This window comes from Pan troglodytes, chromosome 1 (assembly GCF_028858775.2).
Source record: "Pan troglodytes isolate AG18354 chromosome 1, NHGRI_mPanTro3-v2.0_pri, whole genome shotgun sequence".
Classification (NCBI taxonomy): Eukaryota; Metazoa; Chordata; class Mammalia; order Primates; family Hominidae; genus Pan; species Pan troglodytes.
In genome coordinates this window covers 96,322,798-96,337,916 of record NC_072398.2, presented here as the reverse complement: position 1 = coordinate 96,337,916, position 15,119 = coordinate 96,322,798, and the positions used below count along the sequence as shown (strand labels likewise).

At 41.3% G+C, this 15,119-nt stretch overlaps 1 protein-coding gene across 1 annotated transcript; it reads left to right on the top strand.

The window, feature by feature from the left end:
- Positions 1–9,401: 9,401 nt before the first annotated feature.
- On the top strand, positions 9,402–10,678 carry LCE7A (late cornified envelope 7A). The gene is made up of 2 exons (XM_054671067.1): positions 9,402–9,435; positions 10,103–10,678. Exon 2 carries the CDS (start codon positions 10,124–10,126, stop codon positions 10,409–10,411), a length of 288 nt encoding a protein of 95 aa, XP_054527042.1. The 5' UTR covers positions 9,402–9,435; positions 10,103–10,123; the 3' UTR covers positions 10,412–10,678.
- Positions 10,679–15,119: the final 4,441 nt, after the last annotated feature.

Here is a 15,119-nt window from a genome sequence, read left to right as displayed (position 1 = left end):
ATGGTTGACAAACCCATAGTGCTTTGTCTCCCATTGAAAAACACACAGTACATTGAAACAGAATGCTATTCATGATATGGCAGAAAGGGTATACCAAGAATACAAGGAAGCAAAAATGCAGATGCCTAAAAGCAGAAGGTCTCTCAGGCCAAACACAGCTTGGCTCACAAGATACATAATTTACCCATCTGTGAAATGTGGACAATAAAAAACTTAATGCATCACTCTAGCATAAAATGATGTCCAAATAAGATAAAAGAGCCCTAACTAAATGTGTTTCTTACTACTTCATTCACCACCCTTCCCAGATATCATCTAACATCTAGCCAGGGAAGATTTCAATACCACCTACACATTTTACATACACAAACACACACACACACATGCATGCACGCACACACAGAGTCTATAACTCTTCTCTCTCTAGAAGCTCTGCCAGTTCTCTCGAGTCCTTGTTTCTCACTGACCCCAATCCTCCTCCCCTGAGCTCCAATATGCCCTCCCTACATGGACCTAGAGGTGCCTCCTTCTCTTTCTGATAGTCAGTCCTGGAGTTACATCCTTATTTCTATCAGAATCTCTCTGCCCTGCTTTGATTGCTGGAGGAGTAGAAATGATCGAGGCACCCTGAATCTAATAAGAACTCAGCCCCTGCCTAGACCAAGGACAAACTCTAATGGCTTCTCTGATGCCCAGTTTGTTCTCACAGCCTACAGGTGAATATTTTAGGAAACTTTCCCTATTATGGCTTTATACAATAAGCCTGATATGTGAAAATGGTTACCCAAGTGTAAGACTCCAACCTTGAATTCTTGCCCAAACCATGTCAGTATCCATTGTCATGGTTGCAGCCCCAATCTATATGTGACTTGGGGTGATTTTTTATAAGAAATGGAAGTGGTCCTGAGAGTGGATTAGGGAGAGTGTTGTGAAACCAGCTTTGCTTAGTCACCAACATGCTCTCTTGGTATTCATGGGTATTCATAAATCACAGGAGAAATAAAGAGATAGGCCCCCATCATTGAGGGACACTGAACTAAACAAATGATAATAATAATAATAAGAAGAAGAAGAACAGCAACAATCTGTATTTATATAGTGCTTACTACGTACCAAGTACTCTTCTAAGCACTCTACTCATATTACTTATTTAATTCTCACAGCAGCTCTATGAAGGAGATGTTATTACCATTTTGCAGATCAGCAACTAAGGCAGAGATGTCAAGTGACAAGCCTAAATTTTACAACCAGTAAGTGACGAAACCTAGGTTTGAAGTTAGGAAATCTGGCTACCAACACTAAACACTGAGCTGCTATGCTGTGCTCCCAGAAGTGTTATGCTGTGCTCCTAGAAGTGTAGTGCTGGATGGGCATACTCTCCTCTTACTACCTTGCATCCCTGCTCCTCCTCCATCCACCCCCAGTCATAAACACTGGGTTGGAACTTAATCAACCCTAGGTTTAGTCTTGATTCTGACACTATTTTAACTTTGTGAATTAAGTAAGGTGACTTCTGTGAACCTCCAACTCTTGTTTGTAAAATGAAGGCCTATAACCAAGCCTACTGAAATATTTTATTTGTAATTAACTCAATCATTCAATGAACCCCTAGTAAGTACCAGCTATATGTAAAGAACTGCTTTATTTAGGTATTATAGTGATTACCTCTTTATGATCTGATCTTATGCATTTTTTGGAGAAAAATTTCTTTTTTTATTATACTTTAAGTTCTAGGGTACATGTGTACAATGTGCAGGTTTGTTACATATGTATACATGTGCCATGTTGATGTGCTGCACCCATTAACTCGTCATTTACATTAGGTATACCTCCTAATGCTATCCCTCCCCACTCCCCCAACCCCATGACCGGCCCCAGTGTGTGGTGTTCCCCACCCTGTGTCCAAGTGTTCTCATAGTTCAACTCCCACCTATGAGTGAGAACATGTGGTGTTTGGTTTTCTGTTCTTGTGATAGTTTGCTCAGAATGATGGTTTCCAGCTTCATCCATGTCCCCACAAAGGACATGAACTCATCCTTTTTTATGGCTGCATAGTTTTCCATGGTGTATATGTACCACATTTTCTTAATCCAGTCTATTATTGATGGACATTTGGGTTGGTTCCAAGTCCTTGCTATTGTGAATAGTGCCGCAATAAACATACGTGTGCATGTGTCTTTATAGCAGCATGACTTATAATCCTTTGGGTATATGCCCAGTAATGGGATGGCTGGGTCAAATGGTATTTCTAGTTCTAGATCCTTGAGGAATTGCCACATGGTCTTCCACAATGGTTGAACTAGTTTACAGTCTCACCAACTGTGTAAAAGTGTTCCTATTTTATTGGAGAAAAATTTCTAACAAAGATAACAATGTGGAAAGAAATGGACTGCCTTGTGAGGTAATGAGTTCTCCAACTAAAAGCATTTTCATTTAGGCCAGGAAGCTCACCACTAGGCACGTGGGTGAGGAGATACAAGCTTCTGGTGGAAAACCACACTACATTCTTTCTAAGGCCTCTGCAAGGCTAAATAAGTTTGTGAGTTTACTATGCTTCCTGCATCTTTCAATTTCCTAGGAAGATCCCTAGAGGAGCTCAGAGGAAGGTGGTAGGACTGTGGAAATGTTGTTACCAGAATGTTTCATGGGCTGGCTATAGTTCTACGGTTCTACCAGAACATGCCAGGACAGTGGCTACCAAACTAGGTAGAATAACCTGGGAAATAGTTAACCAATGTAAATCATAAAGACCCACTCCTTGGAGATTATGATTCAGTAGGTCTTAGTTAGAGACCAGGTGTCTGCTTCTTTTATTTTTTATTCATTTATTTTATTATTATTATTATTATTATTTTGACAGAGTCTCGCTTTGTCACCAGGTGGCTGGAGTGCAGTGGCACTATCTCGGCTCACTTCAATCTCCACCTCCTGGGTTCAAGCCATTCTCCTGCCTCAGCCTCCCAAGTAGCTGGGATTACAGGCGCATACCATCACACCCAGCTAATTTTTGTATATTTAGTAGTGATGGGGTTTCTCCATGTTGGCCAGGATAGTTTCAATCTCCTGACCTTGTGATTTCCCTGCCTTGGCCAACCGAAGTGTTTGGATTACAGGCGTGAGACACCACACCTGGCCGGGATCTGCATTTTAAAAGTACTTCCAAGATGGCTCATGTTCCCAACCAGGTTTGCAATTCTTGGTCTACAACAGCACTGAGAGTCCAGGACAGCTTCCTTGCTTTGCGCAGTTCTTTGCCAGGCTTACCTTATTGCTCTGCACCCTTACAGACTGTGATATGCACTTACTTCTAACTGTCCAGTATTCAGTTTTTCTAGATGCAATAATAACAAACTCTCAAGGTTGTTAAGAAGAGAAAATAAAGCATATGAAATGCAATACAATGCATTACAAAGCATGTGAAATGCAATACAACGTATTACAAAGCATGTGAAATGCAATGCATGGAGGGATGTGAGGGGCTTCCCTTGTGTGACCACCATGACTAAAAGAATGAATGGTTTAGAACTACAGGCTCACAGAGTGATGGATACACGGGGTCGTGGTGTCACAGGTGAAGGTGTGGGCTCCAGAAAGATTGAGCAACTTGCCTAATGCTTCTTAATGTGTCCCCCCATGCCCTTAGGAGTTTTGTAGTGGCTTTCCTAGGTAAAAACACTACTGAAAACAGGCTTTGAGGTGAAGGGTGGTGATAAGAGGGATTCATCTTCCCTACCTTTCTCTTAAGATGTGTTAATTGCAGGATGAAAGAACAGTCCAGCTGGGTTATCTCCTTTAGGCACAATGGAGAAAATGATGGAGAGATCAATGGCATGGAGTTGTGATGAGCCAGAGATATTATCAGGACAACTGTTTCCAAGAACAGGAGGGTGGTGGAGCCAAAGATCTGTTCTGCTCACCTTAGTTGGTAGAATTCATCTTTAACATCAGCAAAAAGACATGAAGTTTCACAGGAGTCAGAAAGCTCTGTCATTGTAGGCAGTGGAGTCTCCTTTCTTAGAAGATTCAGAAACATATTCTTGGGATTTTAGAAATATATTCTTATTTAAAAATATATTCTTGGGTCTGGAGGAAAATGACAGGCAAGATGATCACTCTTCATCCCTTCCTATTTTAGGATTAACAGGCATCACTTGATGGTGACGTGTAAATACAGGCTCCTGATAAGGTGTTTTAGCTATTGCTCCATTCACCAAAGTCAACCAAGAAGCCAGGGCAGGGCCTAGGATCCAAAGAGGGCATCGTTCCATGTGTTACATAGGAGAAAGATTGGCGAAGCTATCGGAGCCGATAAATCAGGGAGTCACCCAGGCTCTAATATGGTCTAGAGCAACCACAAGCACAGAGATCTCATAATTACCTTAGTGATCAAGATGAAAGCAACAACATTCATTTTAAAAATGAAGAGCCTGAGGCCCAGAAGAGGCAAGTGGCTCGTAGCTGGTCAGAGTCAGGACTAGGCTTGTGCTCCAGGGATGACCTGCTGCTTCTTTCCAAGGGAGTTTTCTACAGCTGGAGATATTAGGGAAAAGAGGGGCCACAGCACTGGTACCAGATGATATTGGTGTGCATCCCCCATCCTAAAGGAATAGAGCTCAGCATCTGGGGAATAACTGGGACTGTAATAATAATGCTTATAGTTGTAACTGCAGCTTATGGAATATCAGTTAATTGCTGGGCACTGTGTTGGTTTCTTCTCTCACAGTAATTCTTTTAACCACCATATTATACATGATGGGCCTACCTCTCTAGTTCACACTATACAGATAGAATGGAGTGCCTGTTTTAAGGCCACCTAATATAGGTGATGAGAATATGTTATGCTGAATAGTTATTGTCCCTTTCTTCTACCCACTAATTCAGATGGGCACAGAACCATGAGGCAGGTCATTGATCATGGGTTATCACTATTCTCTGTGCTCCAAGAGAAACACAAGCAGCATTGGTCCCTCAGTGGCCCTGTTATGAATCCCATCATCCTCGGGAGGACCACAAATACTCTCCTAGTGCAGTTTGCCAATCAGACCCACATATGCTCCCTGCCCACGGAGATTCTGGCCCACAGGAGGACTGTTCAAAGGGTTCATTGCTCAGGCAGAAGGATAATCCTTGTTTTCCTCTCTCTCATCACTTGGGAATTAGCTTGATAAGAATCTCATGCATGCCAATGCTAGCTTGGCTGGTACCTCACCCTTTTATTAAGGGGCACACCCAAGCCAGATGGGAATCCTTAATATTCTTGAATCTTCAGGCAGGCAGGATGGTGAGGAAGTGCATGGGCAGATGAGAGTGGAGTCCAGGAATGCACCAGCTGTGCCCAGATGGCCTAGGCCAAGCAAAGATCTTCCAGTCATCTTCCAGCAATTCCCCTTTTTTAGAAGCTGATTAACAAAGCTCCTCCCCCAAGTCCATCTCTGATCCTCATTAAACCATCAGGCTGGTCATTCACCACAGGCTTCAGCTTTGTAGATAACCAAATCAAAACAACTAAGACCACCTTATCCTAGTAATCTTTTTAAAATGTAAATCTGATCATACTTCTCCGTTGTTTAAATGGTCAGGGATGTCCAGTTGTCTCTGGTCAAACTTTTAAAAGCAGAATCACCCTGTTTTCATATTAAATCATATGTATACCTCCAATATATAAAGAAGGTAAAGGTATAATTACTTTGCTTGCAGCAGGGGGTAGGTACAAGGCCCCCACTGTTGTCTGCTCAGGGTCTCCTTCCCAGGCAGCCTAAATAGTCAAGGATTAATGGTATTTTTAAGTGGAGCTAAAATTTCTGGAACCCTCATATTAATAAGATGGGAATTAAAATTTATTCTCAACCTCCTATCCATCAAACATGTTAATTGCATTATCACATTACAATAGCTCTATGAGTTTCTTATTGATAATCCCATTTTATAGATTTTTTTAAATGAAGCTCAAAAGATGTTAAATAACATACAGCTCAAATGCCAATGCCCTGATTCTGAGACCCATATTCTCCCAGATTGTATGCCATGTAAAGACATGAAGCAGATGCAATAGTCTATGGTGGAGGCATGGAGGGAGGGCTAGGGAGTGCACAAAGGCAGAGAAACTCATGTTGTCTGGAGGCTCTCAAAAGAGATGACGGTTGAGCATCCTTGGCAACAGCATTTTAGGAAATATAATTTGGAAGCCATAAATGTATGCTAAAATCACACAATGCATCAAGTAAAGCTTTTAATGTTTTGGGCCTGTCCTTCCTTTCTGTCCAGCAAACATCCCACCTCTGGTTCTTATACACCCAATATTATGGCCACTATCTGTTTCCAGAACAAACCAAGCTCATCCACATCTCTGTGCCTTTGTCAATTCTTCTTCCGTTTACTTAGAATGCCAGTTTCCCCTTCACTCCCTGATTAACTCCCACTGATCTTCCAAATGTAGCCTCTTCCAAGAGATGTAGTCCCAGACAGTACAAATTTCTGCCTTTGTGCACTCTCCAGCCCTCCCTCCATGCCTCCACCATTGCCTACTGCATTGGCTTCATGTTTTTACACAGCATACAAGCTGGAAAAGTATGCAACCCAGAATCAGGGCATTGGCACTTGAGACATAGGTATGTTATATAATGTTTCTGAACCCCCCCTCTTTTTTTTTGAGACAGAGTCTCACTCTGTTGCCTAAGCTAGAGTGCAGTGGAGCTATCTTGGCTCACCGCATCCTCCACTTCCCAGGTTCAAGTGATTTTCCTGCTTCAGCCTCCCAAGTAGCTGGGATTACAGGTGCCTGTCACTACGTCTGGCTAATTTTTGTATGTTTAATAGAGGCAGGGTTACGCCATGTTGGCCACGTTGTCTTGAACTCCTGACCTCAGGTGATCTGCCCGCCTCAGCCTCCCAAGGTGCTGGGACTACAGGCGTGAGCCACGAGCTTTATTTTTTCTGTAAAATGAGATTAACAAAAAGACACCCACAGAGCTATTATACTATGATAATTCAAATCACATATTTAATGAATGGTAGGTTGAGAATAAATGTTAATTCCCTTTCTTTCTCTCATATCATCTCATTTGGACCATTCTCTAAGGACAAGAAAATATCTTAATTTTCTTTGAATTCACAAAACTGTGCACATATCAGGCACTCAACAAATGAATTAACATTAAAGTAGCATTTGAAAAGTTACTACAAAAAAGGAGTTTCTGTGGACATAAATAATTCTTCATTATTGAACCAGAAGGTCATTGATGGGTATTAGACCAACACAATAAAATGGTGTTTTCCAACCTTTTTAAATATACTTGTAATACTTTTTGTCAGAAATATCACAGGGAAAGAGCATCATTTTGCCTGTCTCTACAGATCTGGGCTTCAGTGGCTCAGAAGAAGAGCCAGAAGAGGCACAACCAGAAGAGAACCGCATATATACGCTATACTCTGCTTTGGCACAGCAAGGCAAGATGTTAAGTCATTTCCTCTGATAAGTGGGAGAAACTGAATAGACTGTATGGAGTTCCTCCCTCATAATGTGACTTACTTTCAACTATCTCACACCCTGGCATAGTCAACATTCCAGCCATCATCTCCACCCTCTTCATCAAGTTCACTGCCACTTCCAATCCCAGATAAAATATATTCAGGGACAAGATCAGACCTGTGCTGAGTGTAAGCTCCGTGGAGGTCTGAGGCTCATAAATAAAAATACCTACTTGAAGATATACCTAAGATAATCTGGTCCAGCCTCTCCTGAAACCCAGAAAGAGCAGCAGAGCAGGGACCAGAGCACTGACTCACAGTGCAAAGCTCCTGCTGCTGACTCCATCCCCGGAGCAGCTTCCCACACCTGCCCCACAGGCCTGCCACTGACCTGGCCTCCCAGGCTACTCTCTCTCAAGGAGTGAAAGGAGGGGAGACCTTTGCCTCAACCACAGATCGCCCATTAATTCATTAAACAAATATTTTTGAGCACTTATATTATGTCAGATTCTGTGTAGGTGCTGGAGATAAAGAGTGAACCCATGAACACTGAGATTTCATTCTATCCAGGATGACAGATATTGAAAAACAAATACAAGCAAGTGTTACCAGGAATACAAGGTGCCATGGGAGCGTTTCATAGGAGAAACAATACAAATGAGATTGAAGATGCAAGGATCCAGAGCAAAGGCGCAGGGATAGGTGTTGGAAAAGACAAGGGGCCACTCCTCCCCTGTAACACAGGAAGTCATGAAGGATGGCTGCAGATGTAAGTGAGCTTGAAGACTTAGGAGTAGGAAGCAGAAGTACTTTATGTTTGACAGCAGCTCTTTGCTTCATATGGTAGAGGCAGTACCATCTATCTAGAGGCAGTAGTGAAGGTTTGGAAGATTCAAGGGAGGAGAAAAGCCATGTGGTATGTGCATGGTGAATACAGGGAGGTATACGGGGATCATCAAGCCATGTTTTGGACCAGCCAAGGTGGATGATGATGATTTTATGATGGTGTCATCCTGCCAAAATGTCTATTTTTGTCTTCATTTTTATAGCAACTAGGCACAACAGGGAGAATTCAGCCAGGGATAAGGCTTTGCCAGTCAAATGCAGTAACAAGCCAAATGGGTAACAAAAGAAAGTTTATTATATTGGCAAAAGAGTAGTTGAAACAATGAACTAAGAAAAGTGAACTGGGTGGGGAGTGGCATGAATAAAGGAGGGAGCTTGTGGGCAGGGGAGAGACTAGATCCTAGTGGATGTACCCAAGCAAATCCAAAAGAAGGGGCTGCTGTGAAATGGGGGCCTGAATTCATGATCCCAGAGAGTTAGAAGATATGGTTTCTAGTTCAGACTCTGCACAACTTTGAGGTCTCCTTTGCCCCCTCTGGCCATATGTTCCTGACCTACGTAGAGTGGAAGTACCCTAAATCCGCTTGCAGCTGGGACTTTCTATGATGCCACATTGTTGATCAATATTTTAGGCACTTTGGTATCTGAATCAAATACACTGAGCCCTCAGTAGTGGCCCATGTGTGCTTAGATTATTGGTTCCAATCTTATTGATAATGCCTGCAGAAACCCTGATCAGTGCCTGTGTTGATCTAACATCTGTGACTTTAGACGCCCAGTCATGTTTTGGATTCCTCCAGGAACCCTAATTTCAATTCCCAAGCTATGTCATTATAAATACCCTTCTAAGTCATGATCTTCTAATCTTTATGGAAATCCTGTGAGGGTTTATGAAGGGGAAGGATGTTCTGGGGGATCTGGTAGTGACACAGGGTGACAAAGTGACAGAATGACAGAGCCACTGGAATGTGGGAAGTTGACATCACAACCACCTGGTTGGGAAACAGTTTTCACATCATCTGTGGCTCATTCTCTCAAGTTGAATGCAATGTGTGTATGAAAGGCTCCCACTCAGTGTATCTATCCGCAGTCCCATCGTTTGCCCAAGATTAAGAGGACAAGGTGAGTGTTTTTACTGATCTGATGGCAGTTTGGGGATGACTAGGGCTGCTACACCTCCTTTGGGAAAAGCCATTCAAAGTTGGAGAGAATGGAAATTCATAATTCCAGGAAGACCAGGCTCATGGCAATCATCAAGGTGGTTCAGAAGCAGCAAACCCAGAAGGAGTGAAGTTAACCAGAGACTGGGGCAGTGCAGACTTGGGAGTGGTAAGAGGAACTAGTTTGTAGGACAAGAGACAGCCACACAGGGCTGAAGAGTAGGGCTAAAGGCACAGCTCATGATGCAAGAAAGAAAAAAAGGGAGATGATGATGAGAGGTGACGTAACTATAGACTCAGGTTAAAAATATGGTTTTTAGAATGCATAAATTAGAAGATAGGATAATAAGTAAGTGAAGATTTGGGGGACTACATAGTTCCCTAAGCGACTGCCTTTGAAGTCAGGAGTCTTGAGAGAATCAGGTCAGGCACAAGAGAAGGTGTCACCAGACTCTAACTTACTCACTGCTGAATCTCTCCTATGTCAGGAAAGCAGGGCTGCTCTGCTATTATGATGTGGCTTCTGGAGCCACATATTCAACTGTAGAATTTCAGGCTCTGTAGAAAAATGTTGATACAAACAAGGTTTACATTAATTAGACTTTTGAAATGTTTGCATTGTTTTTTAGAGTAACTGGACTTTCTCCAAGATGTCCTATCAGAAACACCAGAAGAAATGGCAGCTCCCTGCCAAGTGCCTCCCCAAATATCCATCCAAGTGGGCCCCTCAGGCTCCTGCTTCATGTTCAGCTCCATGCCCTCCTCCAGCTCCTTCCTGCTGTGTTCCCAGTTGCTGTATTTCTGGCTTTGGAGGCCACTGCTCTCTAGTTTCACTCCGGTTTCCACGATTCTACCTGCGTCAGCCCCAGCATTCTGACTGCTGTGAGCACGAGTCTTCTAGATGTTCCACTTGCCATATCTCTGGAGACTGCAGCTGACCTGTGACCTTTAAGGAACCAAAGAACCACAGCCAAGGACCCGCCCTGAGTTGATGTCTTCCCTCACTCTTACCCTCCTCCTTCCTTCTCCTCCTGAACTCAGCTGCCTATCTCCATAGGTGATGGGCTCCCCCTTTTGCTGAGAACCTCAGGCCTCTTGGCCTTGGCTGTGTTCCTAGATCAAGGAGACCTGCATGCAAAAGAAAAATCTGCTTTTTGAAGCCCGGTCAGTGTACTAAAATAAAGCTTATCTTTCCTGGTGCCTTATATGTTTGTCGATACTCCATCCTCAGCTCTGAAAAGCTCACATTAATCTGAATTATTTAAGCAGACTCCCACAAGGTGCCAGCCAGGTGGAAATTCCTACCAAGATAGACCTAGAGTCTGAGCTATTTGAGAAGGCTGTGAAAAGCAGAGATTCAGAAGGGTAGAGTAGAGGGAGTTTCCAAAATGTAAGTGACCTTGTTCCATGGCTGCTGCCGCAGGTGACACCATCACAGAGTTTTCTTTCTGTTTATCGAGGACATTTTGCTGCCCAGATCCTCCTTATTTGGGAGAATCTCATGCTCAGGAAGGAGATGGTACAGCAGTGCTTGTACCTCTCAGATCTCAGTTTCAGAAGCCATGAGAAATACTCTGCTTGAGCATATTCACTCAACTGAGTCCCTCGCTCCATGTCTTCACACAGAAGCCAGGATGAGGGAGGAATTTGTACATGGTCCAATCAGCACAATACCCAGGAGACTTCTGGCCTTGGTGTTGCTATCTACCCTTTTCAGGTTTTTCCCTCATCTATTCAACAAGCCAAATGGCATAGGTGTAGGGCCTGCTCTTAAAGCAATGTCCTTCCTGACCCAACAGTGGCCACGGGTCATAAGCCACAGCAATGCTTCTGTACATCCTCCAGGGCTATGGCTCTTAGCCACAATCTTGAGACACACGGTGCCTATCAGGTCAGTGGGAGACAAAGAAATAGGGTTATGGTCAGTACCCCAGAAACTGCACATATCCACAGCTTAGAATAACTAAACCATGGCTATGCTGTCAAAACATCTGATTTCAGGCAGAGGAGTGTCACACACTTGAATGCCACCCACTAAGTATGTCCTAGCAGAAGAGAGACTGTTCCAGGCTGTCCCTTGGCCCAAAATCATTTACTAAAGGTCATGGCTGGCCCAGGCATTCAGGGCACTGGGAGTTCTGAGGGTAAGAATGAAGGCAGATTTCATCACCGTCCTTGACATCCCTATGCTCAGTCCAAGGAGGAGGACTTCCAGTGTTTTCCAGCCTCTGACAAAAGGAACAGTAGGGTTCCAGAGAGGTTCTTCGAGGGTTCTTGAGATTTCTATTTGTATGTATATGTGTGTGTTTATGTGTGTTGACACGTTGGAGAATATTCAGAATGCCTGTTCAAAATGTTAAATAACAGGTGACAGTGATAACACCTGGGAGATCACCTAGCTCTCCATGTTCATCTGGGCTGTTAGTCTAACTAGTTTACTATTAGCTGATCTAAATAGTAGATTGCAGAGTAAAAATTGTGTAACATCTTTGTGTGTATTTTTAACTTTTTAATCATAGTTATTGATTTAAGGGGAAATGTTATTTTTATCCATATTGTAGCCTCATCTTTAAAATAATATCTTCCATCTCACATTCACTCCTTTCCAATGGAGAGCAAGTGAGTTGTCTGAGAGGTGAAATGGCAAGAGTTCTGCCTTCCTTTGTCTCTGCTTTTCTACTGTGCTTACTCTGGTTGCTGGAAGGATGTCTCTCTGTGGACCAAGTTCTATCCCAATGCAGGCTCCAAGGTTTAGACTTTGAAATAAATATTATGAAGTTCATCTTGGCAGTGGTACAAGTTACATTTGCCAAAGCTCTGATTTATAAACTCTCTGTCTTAAACCATTCTCTTTCTCAATTGTTTAAGAGTTTGGGAAGGAAAGACATATGATTAATTAACCCACTCAAAAATCCCAATATTACAAAGAGTGTGACTGTGTACAGAATCCACCATTTATACATCTAGTTATGTAAAATTTTATTCACACGAAATTGTATTACAGCTCATTGCATTAAATACAATACCAGATAAGTCCAGGTGCGCCAATGTCTCATGATAAATTATTTTAACAGCTATCCCCTAGTGACATGGTAATATCATAGTGCAAGGCATTACTCATGTGTTTGTGGTGATGCTGGTGCAAAAAAACCTACCTGGCTCTCAGTTGCATAAAGGTATAGCACATATAATTATGTATAGTACATAATTCTTGATAATGATAATAAATGACTATGTTGTTGGTTTTTATGTATTCACTGGATTTTTATCATTATTTTAGAGTATACTCCCCTACTTACATAAAAAGTTAACTGTAAGACAGCCTTAGGCAGGTCCTTCAGGAGATATCCAGAAGAAGGAAGGCACTGTTGTCATGGATGGCAACTCCATGCATGTTATTGTCCCTGAAGACCTTCCAGTGGGACAAGATGTGGAAGTGAAATACAGTGATACTGATGATCCTGACCTGTGTAGGACTAGGTTAATGTGTGTGCTTGGGCCTTAGTTGTTAACAAAAAAGTTTAATTTTTTTAATTAGGAAGAAAACTTTACAGAATAAGGATATAAGAAAGACAATATTTTTGTACAGTTGTACAATGTGTGTTTTAAGCTCCTATTACAAAAGAGTAAAAAAGTTAAAAAAATAAAAAGTTTATAAAGTTAAAAAGTTATAGTAAACAAAGATTAATTTATCATTGAAGAAATAGATTTTGTATAAATTTAGTGTCCCCTAACTGTATAGTGTCTTTAAAGTCTGCAGTAGTGTAATTTCCTCGGCTGTCACATTCACCCTCCACTCACTCACTAACTCATGTACAGCAACCTCCAGTCCTGCAAGCTCCATTCATGGTAAGTGCCCTATACAAGTGTACCATTTGTATATTTTATACTATATTTTCCTGTAAATACACTGGTGTATATACAAACTATATATATATACTGTATATATATAATTTTTATATATACTATATATATTCCCTGTATATATAATTTATATATAGTGTATATATATACTATATGTACTGTAGATATATCTACTGTACCTTTTCTATGTTTAGATACAAAAATACTTACCATTGTGTTACTACTGCCTGAAGTATTCAGTATAGTAACATGCCGTACAGGTTTATAGCCCATGAACAATAAGCCAGACCATACAGCCTAGTTGTGTAGTAGACTACACCATCTAGGTTTGTGGAACTATGTTCTATGATGTTCACACAACAACGAAATCACCTAAAGATGCATTTCTCAAAATGTATCCCTGTCCTTAAGTAACACATGACACTACTACTAGAAAAAAAGCCTGTTAAAAATGACATGGTATTGGTACTGCAAGAAGGATATTAGATGACCAGCTGATTTAGAAGTACAGTTAGGAGCATTTGCTGATAAAGAACTTCAGAAAGACTGCAGCATGACAACAACCTCACTTCATGAATTATTCTAAGGTTGAGATCATGAAATATTTATAACAAAACTGAACAGGAGTATGCCTATTGAGAATATTTCCATTTTGCTTATTTTTGTACAATATGGTTAAGCAAGTCAATGGAAAGATGACTGACACATGCGCAACAGAAGAAAACTTTAAATATTGAGATCAGCTTTTTAGCATATTATTGAATAAATCAGCACAATGGGATGTTTATACTGACATTGGAAAAGCAAAGACAAGAAAAATTGTAGAAACTGTGTTTTATATAGACATTATTGCTAAAGTGTGCTTAAGTAATTGTGTGTTGCATGAAAAACAAATGAATTTAAGAAGCTGCAGATATATTGCAAAATGATGTCTGACAAAGCCATTCATAAAAATTGGCTTTAAATTTTCAGCTTTTCAGTGTTATTTGTATGAAATGAGAAGACATGGGATAAGTCCTGGTCACCGGCAATAAGGGACAATGTCCTGGCAAAGATATTTCAAATGAGATAAGAACCATTTTTTGTTGATAAACATCATTATGTTGATAAATATCTCATAAACATATCATAGTTACAACAGCTGGAAATTTTTGCTGATTTGTTTAATAAACTGTAAAAGCTTGTCATGTGCAATATTGTAAGGTCAATATATTTAAAGCAGCAGATAAAGTGTAAACAATCAAATGAAAACTGACTCAACACAGAAAATAAATTCAGCTTTCTGAAACACTTAATCACTATTAATTCATTAAATAATTGTTTATCAAGCGCTTTTTATGTGCTAGGCATTGATCTGAGAGCTGAGGATATGGCTATAAACAAAAACAGTTCGTACTGTCATGGAGTTTAGTTTCATGGAGGCAGCAGACAATAACTACACAATGGCTAAATATATAACATATTACATGGTACTAAATAGTATGGAAAAGAAATAAAGGAAGGCTGGGGGAACAGACAGTATGGGTGCAGGCCTGCTAGTTTACACAGGGTGGTTAGGGAAGGCTTGTGTGATCAAGTATTCTTTCGTAGGAAGTGAAGAAGCAAATCACATGGATATCTGGAGAAAGAGCACTGTTAGGCAGAGAGCACCAGGAACACAAAACTCAGTCAGGATTGTGCAAGATGCTTCGGAGGCACAGCAAAGAGGTCAGTGTGCCTGGAAGGAGGGAGTGGCTGCCTGGATTACAAGGATAAGTTGGATTCAATCTATGAGGACCTTAT

Bases quoted from the DNA above. Each gene is read 5' to 3' on its own strand.
- LCE7A (XM_054671067.1), top strand. From the start codon at position 10,124: ATGTCCTATCAGAAACACCAGAAGAAATGGCAGCTCCCTGCCAAGTGC.